General features: G+C 34.7%; 1 protein-coding gene across 1 annotated transcript in view; it reads left to right on the top strand.

The window, feature by feature from the left end:
• The first annotated feature begins 709 nt into the window (after positions 1-709).
• The window catches only part of LOC135072089 (beta-1,3-glucosyltransferase), a 29,639-nt gene continuing 17,215 nt past the window's right edge, over positions 710-13,133 (top strand). The window contains exons 1-2 of the mRNA XM_063966038.1: positions 710-840; positions 6,673-6,723. Of these exons, the coding sequence (XP_063822108.1) occupies positions 831-840; positions 6,673-6,723 (61 nt within the window). The 5' untranslated portion in view covers positions 710-830. The remainder of the gene's footprint in view (positions 841-6,672; positions 6,724-13,133) is intronic.

Below are 13,133 nucleotides of genomic sequence, written 5' to 3'. Positions count from 1 at the left end.
ACGTAATAAATAATTACAACACATTTGCCACAATGTTTTTTTTTTCACATGGTTTTCGATAAACACCTACTGCATTTCTTTCAATAGAGTAAATGTTAATGCAAACATTTGTAAATTAATTACCCCGATTCTATTAACTACATAAAATTAAATATTCTATGACACAATGAAGAAAAATATTTTCAACATTAAACAACATTGTTGAATGCTGACAATATGCTTTTGTTGGTTATGTAGGGAAAAACACGCCTCTAGCGCGTGTTTTACCCCGCTATTATGATAGCATTTAATTGTTTTGATTTTTGTTCGTGAGTTTTCTTTAAATAATACGCATCGCCATCATTTACAATTAAAAAAACAAAAAACCTAACCCTCCTTCTTGCGCAGTCGGGTAATAATATCGATAGAAATCATGTGCGTACATCCTTATATTGTATGAGTTTGAGTTTTGTTTTACTGGCTCTGTTCATTTTCACGTAATTTTAAAATTGAATATTTTTTTTTACAAAATAGAAAACGTATGCTAATTTATTAATAATTTGGTTGTTTGTTATAGGTATTTTGAGATAATATTTGTAATAAATTACCTTGATCTTACTGTTGAATAAAATTCGGAACAATTATCAACGTGACACTGACAGTTGAAAAACCGGTTCCAATTTTGACATTTATTATTCACAGATCACTATTTTTAAGTAGCATTATTATTTACCAACAAACAAATATTTCACCAACATGATTATTTAATTTTCCTAAATTGTGAATTATTTATAATATTTAGTATCATAAGTTTTGTTGTTGCCTTTTCATAGCGTTGATTCTATCCAAAAATGACTAACGGTAAGTTTCTTTTCATTGTTTTTTGCGCTTTACCAAGTTGTTGAGGTTAGTAAAACTTAGTAACTTACCAATTTACCACACTCGCTTACTTTGAAACACTAGTAAACTAAAGAGACTATATTAAATAATATTTATTTAGTCCTTGGACATTTTACAATGCGCTTCTAGTCCTAAACTAAGCAGAGCTTGTTCTATGGGAACTAGATAACAGAAAATAAACATACTTAAAAACTTTTTTTTCACACAAATAATATACCTAGATATTTTAATAAAATTTTATTTGTTTGATAAAAATTTAATTTTTTAAATTAGACCACTATTTTATAAAATCTCTCAGTTCTGCTGCATCTATCAGAAAGTATAATAATAATTAAGTTAATTAAGTACACGTATTTAACGAGTGTAATTTTTGTAAGTTATTTTTGTGAACGCTACAATGTAACCTTGTTGGTGATTAAATAAATAAATAAATCATTGTTCTTAAACTTTTCCACGCGAAGGAATGATACTTTACTCAACATATTAATTAATAGCAAATTGATACTTTGCTGTATAATGAAAATATGTAGGGATTATAGGGTGATATAAATCTTACTCTTGAAACCATCACTAAAAAAGCAATTTGATGTATTTTGTATGATAGTCTCTAAAATTTGCCAAATGTCTTACCCTATTTTAAAGATCAAAATGGCAAACGGTTATTATAATATCAAAGATAAGTTGGTACATGGTATTGCTATCAGTGACAATATGTTGCTCTAACTAATGCAGCTTTCTTTATTTTTTTTAGGCATTATATCATCTTGTTTTATAATTTTTGGATAACTTTACAAAAATAATAAAACAATTTTAGTCAAATAAAACAAGCAGTTATCAATTTATCAATCCATACAGGCTTGGTAGTATCATTAAAATATCAGATGCATTGTCATCATTGCCACCATTATTTGAACTTTATTCACTCCTCATATCGTTGAAAAGCAATGAATTTCTTTAACATGCTTTACGTATGAAACCAATTTGAGAGTGGAGGCGGACGCGGGTGCTAGCGCGGGCGCATGTAAATCAAAAAGTACGTACGCCAGAGCCCCGATTACGGTAATTTTTAACGTCTCCAATCCAGACACGCTTCTTGATTCTGCGATACGATTGGTCGTTCAACAGCGTACGTCAGCTGTTTTGACCAATCGTATCGCACCCGTTAATGCAGTTTGATTGGATTGGAGAGGATAAATGATTTTATACATAGAACTTAGGCTTTGGCACATAATTAACAACATTTTAGATCAAATGGTAAGGTCAGAAAGTTGTAAGTAGGGAGCTTGGCTTGCTAATTAAATAAACGACTGAAGTTAGTTAAAAACGATTGGATTTTATTGGTAATTAAATTCTCGTAAATCACAAATTGTGGAATACCTTAGAGAAGGCCTTTGTCTAGCAGTGGACGTCATTTGGCTGAAACGAACGAACGAAATCACAAATAAATATGACACCGTTTTTGATCTCGATAACGATGTAACGAGTAGACTGTTACATGTTATACCTTTACTTAACACACCAACAAAGCCTACGCAAGAAAAGTGCCGTCCAAAGGCTAGTGCAGTATAAAAATCGCATTATCCCTAATGAAACTCGTGACGCTTATTTATTTTATCCCCAGCCATCGGATTGCAGAACAAATACGTTTTTAGAATCCAATCAGGGAATGGAGCTTGCAATATGCACGTTCTGTGCCGGCCATTAAACCTCTGGGTAATAGGTTCCTGCGGCCTCACTTAATAACCCCGTCTCTCATTGGCAGAATTAAACTGTTTCGATTTGTTTTGCTTTTATAAGATGTCCACTTGGACTTGGTAATTCTCTCTGTTGTGTTGTTTTGTTATGAGCCTAAGTACTGCCGGATCTAGATCTTTACGACTCCATATAGTCTATCGCACGGTCGCTCCACACTTACCTAACACAGGTGTGTTTTCGAAATTTTTCGGGGCTGTACCCATACCTGTAGGAGATACTTATCTGTTATGGCCTTATGGCATAATATTGATCTCGTAACTAAACCATTTGATGATAAGTACAGCCTCAAAAATTTCGTATCATGCTCCATTACTAAATTAATAAACACTGGCTGTTAAACTAGCACAAAGCAAAGCTATAATGAAAGGACACCCAACTAAGATGCTTCATAAGTTTGATTTTTCTTGGACAAACTTTTTCATCCATACTTTTTTAAAAGAACAATATTATGATAGTTCTTATTCTTAAAAAACTTAATAAAATTCAACTTCTCGCGCCAGAACTTGGTCACAGTTTCTAAAATACATTAGAGCGAAGTCTCGAACGGAAACTAATGCAAACTTCGCCTCACCTGCTCCGAGTAATATTCAAAGCAAAATATCACCGATCCTTATAAGCTCTTAAAAGTGGAGCTTACTTTTTAAACAAAGTTTTCAGTGTCTTCTTTGTTAGGGTAGTCGCTCACATGTCTGCTTCGTTGCATTTATATTCCATCTCTTGGTTGGTTGATTTTTTTTCTTGATTGATATAAGTAGAGCAAGAAACATGTTGTAGCAGTAAAAACATTTGTTTTGATGTAAATAGTAGTATTCTAGTAGTAGAAGTAGTAATAATCACAAAATCATTATACTTCACTAAGTTCAGTTTTAATTCATCCCAATAAAAACCTACAGCTTAGAGTCTTAGACTCATCTTTGATATGCAAAACCAAACTAAGCATCTGCGAAAAGTTAACGGATAGAACGGAAAAGATTGATCGATCTAGAATACGCTTTTCATCGAATTCAAAATACCTTGATCAAAAGTTGTACGTAAGATGGGTGAGAGGCGACCTTTATAGGCACCTTCCGTTCAATCGGCTGATGGCGTCGGTCACTTTGACGACCTGCCGAACCGACGATCGTAAAATATTTCATTTTTGAACGACACCGAGTTTGCTTTACTGTTCAGACGTGACTCGTGATTTTCGCGATGGGACTTTGTGATGGATCACATAGTTACAAGTGTCACGTTATTGCGGATTGTGATACAATGTTTTAGGAATCGATTTAAGTTATGGCGAGACAAAGTTCTCCTTGAATACTATTATCGGAAAATTGTATCTTGTTTCCAGTAGCTGTGAAGTTACGAATAATAACGCTCTTTCATTTGTTTCTTCTCTTTCTTTTGTAGGTTTCGTACCTTGGAAAATATAGGTTGAAAATCTTCATCACTATCTACAGCAGTCCACTGCTGTACACGGAAAAAATGGTTGTACCAACAACCTTATAATAAGAGTCAGCGCTCTGTATGTCAGGCATGCTTATTATTTAATCCATGTATGACCCAATGAACGGTTGTTATAGTCTCTCCTAAAAAGTATACTAGCAACAACAATTCTATTGCAACAGCGCAGCAGTATGCAGACGCAGTTTTTGTTTTTATTAATTCTGCTGCGAACGCACAATCCGAACAATTGCAATCAATTTGAGTGGCACATTGTAAAGGTTGAATTCTGAATATTGGCACGTGAAAAATCTCCATTGAAATAGGCAGACAAAAGACCTGAATAGCCAATCGGGATGATTGATTTCATACTTGCCACAACAAATTGGCATTTGCCGCCATTGTTCTGTTTTCAGCTGCCGTCCCAGTAATGAGATGTAATCCTGTTTTAATATCGTTTATTTCGGGTTCTCTGTAGTTTCAGCGATTCATTAGTCCATTTCGTTGTGCCGTAATCATTTCAGTGTCTGTACTAATGAGAGGACATAACTTAATCTTTACGTCGGTACGTGGAGTATTTTGAAAGATATAATGGACAATTTGGAAAAGGGATTAAGTAATCAATTTGAATATAGAGAAACTATGTTTGATGATGATGATGATGATGATGTTGGATAAGCTTATAGCATAGTATTTTTTACTTATTATAGGTATCATGACAAATCGTCATATTCTGAAGCCTTGAAGGCTTTGACGTCGGTGTCTGGCATCCTGCCAGTTCCATCGGTGTTTAAATATATCGGTAAACATTCGGTAAATGCTAGGATGCTTTATGAAACAGTTTATTACTCAATTGAAATTATTATTAGTTTTTGTTCTGTAAACATACTAAGCTATGTCCAAACATTCCCATTACTATTATTCATTATAACCGTGAAATAAATCAGCGGTTTCATAATAATTTTACCTATTAACACTACCAGACTATTTCAATATCGTTACAGCACACATTAAAAGTGGGTATTGTCTCAATCACACGCACCAGCTTGCTACGGGCTACGGATTTTCAGCACCATTGAGCTACGAAATTTTCGTAGCATTTTATATTATGCTTAACTAGCAGCCAACTCAAGATATTTGTGGAAACAATTACAGAAACACATAAGATAACTTTATGTCAATAAAGCACCAAAAACTATTTTCTAAAGCAATAAATAATAAATAAATAAATAAATCTTTGGACAATTTCACACATCGCCAGCTAGCCCCAAAGTAAGCAACTTAATGCTTGTGTTATGGGTGCTAGCTTAACGGATATACTACTTATATATACTTTTTTTTTTTTTTTTAAATACATACATATTATACATAGTAACACCCAGACCCGTCACAGAAATTAAAATTCATCATTTCAATTTCTGCCCGGCCGGGAATCGAACCCGGGACCTCTTGGCATAGTAGCACGTTCTGAACCACTACACCAAACGGCCGACGCAATGGTATCGACATACCGTAGTTGCTACGAGACTACGAAATTTTCCGCTACATGAAGCGTTAGCTCCTTTAGTTAGATATACATTTTAATGAATATTAAAGCAGTTTTTTATAGAGATTATACACAGCAGGCAAAGGCTTTCGTAGTTCTTTTCATTTAGGCCCTTTTCACATGTCCCGGTTGCCGGCTAACCGGCGCCGGGTACCCGGTGGTGAAGTGTATGGGCATGCCGGATTAATTACGCCGGTACATGTGAAAGCTACGTACCATGCCCATACACTTCACCACCGGGTACCCGGCGCCGGTTAGCCGGCAACCGGGACATGTGAAAAGGACCTTACTCTTCCCACCTAAATATTATTTGCTGAAGTTTTCTAACTAAATTCAATCCTAACCAACATGAAAATCAATTAACCTGCAATAAGCTCAAATAATTTCTTCAAATAGGGCCTCCAAAGCTTCATAGCTCAATGTCCAGCAAACTTTCTGATTGCGGGAGCTTTAAGCTCAGTGCCCATCCGGTCGGCAGGGGAGGCGCACGCGTCCCTCCTCCAAGTTTCCCGCCAAAATGTTCGCGAGAGGTACGCATGTGATAGAGGTTCAAAGTAGATGAACTATAAATTGAAGATTCATTTAATATCATGTAGATTATTTAATTAATGGTCGTGAAAAATACTGACTTAAAAACAGAATTTTTTTTTTTAAAGATTGCAATTTGTATTGCGCAAATTACTAATAGTCCCATTAGCCCCTCTTGTTAAGCTAAATAAGCTTGTGTTACGAGTGGTTGTGTTATGTTGTTGAAGTGTTAGAATTATAGAATTTAAAGCTACATGTAACGTGAAATAGAACCTCATAGGTATTATACTTTAATACGTTGGGTGCCAAGGGCCACAATCTTGATTCGATTTTCTTCACGTCTAGGTCCTTAATAAATGATTTGTATTATGCGTGAAACATATTTTAACAGTTCTGTAAAAGTATTCTGTACATTATACTTTTGTTTATAATTGAGATCATTTCGTTAGGACAGATTTGTCAAATAATCTGTAATTTTCTTCATCAGCCAGTGAAAATAATACATCAACAAATCTTAATTTGTATGTTTTTTGTTGCAGTTGGAACTTTGGTGCTAATTCTCGCCTACATTAACTTCGTGTCGAGTTTCGGTAAGTTTTTAAATTTGTCTTTTATTTTTAGCCTCTTTTACGATTCTGCATAATGATTTGTGGATTTAATAAAGAAACACATATAGGTAAAAGCACACAAAAGTGCTAGGTAGTACTTCGTAGTAAGTACAAGGGTCAAATCGCTATAAAATTGATTTATATGTATAGGTTTCAGATTCTCAATAAATCAATGTTCTAAGGGAAACAATATTTTAAAAAGATACTTAGTCAATTATATTTTATCATAACCTACCAAATACGAATATGACTAATCCTAATACATTGATGATTTTATTTGCCAAACTCATAATAATTGTTTCATACCGTTTATGTATTCAAAACGTATGCACTCCAGTAGTTAGTTATCAATATTCTAATTCGCTAAATTATCCTCTTCGTTAATAATATTCCATTCATGAATATGGGGATGCGATAATGTTATGCTAATGACTCATAATCATAATCAGTTGCTGTCCGAGGATATGACGAACTAGGGAATAAAACATTAGTCAAATTCTCACAGTTGCTGTCCAAAACTATGTCAATTTAGGAAATAAAACAATAGTCAAATTCCAGAGCGTAGACAAAAATTTAATAAAGATAAAACTACCTATAAAATGTAAAATACTTCGACACCGCGAGCTAAGCCTAAAGACAGCGCCATCTTGTTTTCAAAATAGAGATTAACTTTTATTTCTATGCACATTAAAGACGCAGGCTCGATGTTGTTTTAAATTCTATCCATAAATAATACTTAACCCTTGTTGGCTAGAGTTCCGTGACACGCAAAGTTGTGAGAAGTCATTGTGAATAATATATTTACTTCAAAAACTATATTCCGAGTTCTGATGTCGCTTGGTAACTTCTTCAGCTCTGTCAAAATTCGGCTAAGTGCGAGTTGCACTGAAGATTCTGTAAAAGGAGATACCTACTCGAATTCTAATATTTATTGAAACCATGTGATGGAAAAGTGTTGTGGAGTTAATTTTGATTAAAGTGGATTAATTGCATGTAATTGGGGGCGTTCTAGCTGCTAGGTTTTAATAGGTAGACTGAAAATGATTATTTTGATCCATCCATTAAATAAAATTAGACCAGTTCCTCAAATGCGTCAACTATTTATAGTGCATGAATACTTAGGGATGATTCATCTGTGTAAAAAAACATTTTAAAAAAATCCAAAATAGGACCTTTAATCTTACAAATCGACTGAGCACTTCCAATTCATTGGATCCGCCGTTAAATCTCGAAGATGTTCATTTGTATTTATTTTCCGTCCTCAAACCTTCCAATCTTGGCAAAGGGATCCCGCTAATCCATCGGGCCCATCAAAGGGCAAACGGGGGCACAGAATAAATAATACCGGTGGCGTTCAATCAAGAGATGCGCTGCGACTTTTAATGTTTGCATCCATTTTGTTTATCGTATCTTTTTGAGCGGCATAAATCTGAGTTTAATGTGAAAAATAATATTGGGATTTTTTTTCTAAAAACATGAATTTCACGTGAAAATTAGTCAACTGCCAAGGGAAAAGTTGAGGTTTCAAATCCTAACTCAGTTTATTTTTGTAAAGTGAAAAGTCACATTTAACTTACCTCTTCTTATCTTAGGCTCTGTTTATTAGTCCGTTTCTATCGCCTATTAGTGAAGCAACCCTAGATTTAGAGTGCTTTCAATCTATGCTAGAGTTCAAATAGAATTCGATCATCGTTCCAGAATAGCCTTTAAAACTAGAATTTGATTTATTTTGAATGGTTCCTTTACAAATTACAGCTTTAGTTTTTACAAATATTTACGAGTAAATACTAAACTGAGTAAACAATATCCGATGAGCTTTCCCAATACCCCTTTTGTAGGAAAGCACATATTTGTTCTGAACTTTATCATGTAAGGCGTGTCGTGGTATCAACATTTTGAACCAACATCGCCGTAAGTAACTAGTTTGAAATGAAAGAAAGTTATAAGCTCTCTTTAGAGTGTACCCTGAATTATTTAGCAGCGTAGACGTACGAGTGTATAACGTAGACTTAGCGAACACGTGAAGAGTAACTTGAAAGGCAAAGAGTTTCTTAGGCTGGATTGCACCATCTTACTTAAAATAATAAATAAATAAAAAATAAAATAATTTTATTTCGTTTACAAGGTTTCTTTAGTTTATAAGTAGATTGGAGCCTCCATTTAAGCAAAAAATGCCTGTGTTTGGAGGGTCCGCTCTTCAATAGATGTATACAATTATTAAACCTTATAATTAATTACATAGTTCTGTTCAATATTAAGTGTTATTGTGCAAGAGAATGTGAATGTGTGTGTGTATGTGTGTGTATGTGTGTGTGTGTGTGTGTGTGTGTGTGTGTGTGTGTGTGTGTGTGTGTGTGTGTGTGTGTGTGTGTGTGTGTGTGTGTGTGTGTGTGTGTGTGTGTGTGTGTGTGTGTGTGTGTGTGTGTGTGTGTTTATCTGCGTCGATTACACATAAAAAACAATACTATTTTACTTTAACAGTAACTATAACAATAACCGGTGCTTTTTGTATGGAATTTGACAGCATTTTGACGTTTGTTAAAGTTAAAGTAAGATGGAGCAACCAACAACAAGCCTTAGAGTCATTGTGAGGGAGTTTTAGAGGAACTGTAAATATGAAGTTTGATGGTATTAATATGGATGAATGCAATTTGTCACATCTTGTACTTACCATTTTGCATACTAATCTGGTTACTTTTGAGCTCGGTAAGAAAAATGAAATCCTTTTCAAGTGCAGTCAACGATTGCAATTCATCATCATCATTATTTATGGGCAATGGGGCAGCAAGGTTCTGGAATGGAGGCCGCGTGCCGGAAAATGCAGCGTTGGACGTCCACCCACAAGGTGGACCGACAACCTGATAAAGGTGGCAGGAAGGCGCTGGATGCAGGCCGCTATCAACCGTGCGATGTGAAAGTCATTGGGGGAGGCCTATGTTCAGCAGCGGACGTCCTATGACTGAAATGATGATGATGATGATCATTGTTTAAGTCGCAGGCTGCTATCGTTTGACGGCAATCACCTCAACTAATTTCATTTCTGATTTCTGAGCCATCCATATTGTTATTTCAAGTTAGATATGGCACAAAAAACATCCAGTAGGTATTTTGTTTCCAAGTATTCTTAAAATTACGTAAGTATTTTAAAAATCGTTACTGATTAAAAATTTATAGTTATTAGACGCACTTCGTGAACCTATACGAACTTAAACTGACTAAAGTCTATTACTATGTCTGAAATTAGATATGACGTCACCAATCTAAAACCTAAAACTCGTGTGTGAGGCTTTTAATATTTGAGTTACAAAACTGAAATCGTTTTGACTTTTTATGAATATTTAACCACTATCGCCTATTGAATTTCGGTTTACATGAAATGGAACGAAATTGTACGTTATTTTTCCTAACCTCACATTAGGGAGTTGTGAGTTAAGCCTATAATTTGTTGGTTTAAGTAGTGGTTTTGTTACATACTTAACTTAAGCGTAAGTATTACTTGATAGTCGGATATTATGTTAAATCAATGTGGAAATAAAAATGCCTATTTTGTTGCCAAGTAAAATAGAAACCTTTGATTTTATGTCATGGCTGTGTTGTGCTATTATAAAAACTAGTAGTTTTTATTCAGCGTGGATTTTTTGGAATGCCATTTACGGATTACCATTACGGATTTTAGTCACAATTTCATGGGATTTTTATTCGTGAAACCCATTTTACTTAAAGTTTTCTTATTCTTATTAGACAAAACTTAAACATTTTTTAAACGACCGTAGGTATCAACTTTTGTATGCATTTAGTGAAAAGCATTTTGACCGGACACATATTAATGTTATCAATAAAATGTGTACCGTTCGTGTTTCACAGCAGTTAGCAAATGGCCGTATGTAGATCAGCCATTTAATTGGGTCACTGTGTGTCTTAAACAAAGCGGTTATCTCTAGCTGCATACATTAGCACTGGAATAAGTGCTCATAAATATTCTACTGTTAATTAATTTTGAAATTGTATTATGTACTTGTATTTACGAATTACATTGATTTCATAAGCCGGGTCAAGACTAGTGTACCTAATGTGTAATGTAATCCACCGTGTAATATAACACGAATTCTGCGTGTGGACGGCATTACGAGCATTACATGTAAAGTTCTGCCCATACTATTTTCATTACATTACACGACACCTGCATTCCATTACGCTTTACACCCGTCGGAATCCGACTATAGAATGACAATATTCTTTATGATCATTTCTGCCATAGGACGTCCACTGCTGAACATAGGCCTCTCCCCAATGATATCCATAATGATCGGTTGGTAGCGGCTTGCAGAGGCGGCGTAAGGCGTAGGCGACGTGGGCCACCGCCTACGGCCTCGCGGTACAAGGGGCCTCGCGCATCAAAAATTTTGAAAAAATGTATACAAGGTGGAGATGACAATATCACAATACGAACATTGACTATTAAATATAAATTCTTGATAGCTAAACAATGTAGTTAAAAATTAAAATATATTTTTTTCCAAACAAATTCAGCCATAATCAGACACAAAATTAAGCAACAACACGGTTTTAAGTGACGAACATTATTCTTTGGCGCAATATTCCTTTAAAAATAATCACTGAATCAAGAAATCAGAAACTGTCAATGTATAGACCTTTGACCCTTTTTTTTATTATTTCATAAAATCCGTCTTCAGGTCGCCACAGAACAAGGCCTCGCGAAATCTGTCTTGCCCACATCAAATTTAGGTCTTGCCCCGCCTCTGGCGGCTTGCATCCAGCGCCTTCCTGCTACCTTTATAAGGTCGTCGGATTTCCAACAATATTCTTATTAGGTATTAATTATTTAAAATAGTTGAGGGTGAGCCGAATTCAAGCACCGGTCCAAATTGCCCAGAATTATTGATGGACTTGACATTTGTACGTGTGTTCTGAAGGTCTCTGTGAATAACTAATGGTGGAGGACCTGGAACTTTGAACTTGCAAAGTTTTGGGATGTGATTGGTAATTGACGGGTGAGAATTTGTGTCTGTAAGTTTGCCATTATTTTTAATTACATATTTTAATGACTGTAATTAGCGTGTTTGTTTATGTCAACGTGAAATCGTGAACTCCGTCAGTTTATAATATAACGTGTGACATTGTAATCTAACCACGTACGATTATAATCTGACAGAATTCACAATTATACAGTGGCATTTTTATTTTTTGCTATTTTTGCTGTAAATTCATACGTTTACTATATTTGTAACCAATTTAACTTCAAATATATCGGCAATTGCAGTCTGCGGTCGCAGTAAGCTCCGATAAGTTACATTTAAAGTGCGGGACAGTTTGAAACCATGCGCTTTGTATTTATTGTGGCAACACTCGACCACGCACATGCACCCTGAAACATGGCCGCCAATGCAGTCAAATAAACTGAATAAATGCTTAGATAGCTTTGAAAAGACGAAAAGAAAAAAAGTTACCTATACCTACTCTAATTAGAACAGCACCATTAAAAAAAAGTTAAAACGATGTCACATCGGTGTAAAAAATGAATTCATTCAGTTTTATCTGTGTCATGGTGTTGTTTTAGATAAAAATGATTTGTGGATAATTTTGTTTTATTATTCAAACAACGCTCGCCGGCCACTTTTCCCGGGGACACGATTCTGCGACAAAATAAGAGAAAACTCGAGTTTCCGTACATTTTTATTATTTAAAACTGTGTAGAAGGAAAATTTTCCAAATGGGTTTACAATGACGGAGTTTTGAATTAACAAACATACAATAATGTAATGAACATTTACTATTTTATAAAACGCATTTTAAATGCAATTTGTGTTCCGTTTTTCGGAAAGCTTTCTTGTGCACGTTTTATTCTTAAAAAGGAATAATAATTCGATAAGTCACCCCTATTTTTCCAGAACGATTTTTATTTAAACGGAATCCATGCAGACTTAAATCTGATAAAATGTTGGAATTTAAAACAGTCCGCCGAAGATCGTTTCTAAATCTTCGAAGCGAAAGATCCAGTTTGCTTTACGTAGAGTCGTGAAAATTCTGATGAAGGAGTCCGGATTTCTATTCCACATTTGGTTACTCGTATTTGTTTGATCCCAAGATGTTTGAAAACTTGATACACATGATTTACTAATAACATTAACCATACTAATATTCACAGTGCATTAGGTACAATTAGCACTTTATAAAAAAAAAATAGACACAGAGATGTCACCGGCAAATATTTTCTAAATATCAGCTAGCCATAAGAAGCTTCAGCTATCATCCAGACGTGACCGAAATTTGATATTAATGTGAATATGACTTTTAACTTATCTCCGAACCATTATTGTAACATCAAAAACATCACTCTTTTATACTTTATTGCCTCCTGTCACATAAAAAAC

This window comes from Ostrinia nubilalis, chromosome 5, assembly GCF_963855985.1.
Source record: "Ostrinia nubilalis chromosome 5, ilOstNubi1.1, whole genome shotgun sequence".
Classification (NCBI taxonomy): domain Eukaryota; kingdom Metazoa; phylum Arthropoda; class Insecta; order Lepidoptera; family Crambidae; genus Ostrinia; species Ostrinia nubilalis.
This window is presented reverse-complemented; position numbering and strand designations above follow the sequence as displayed.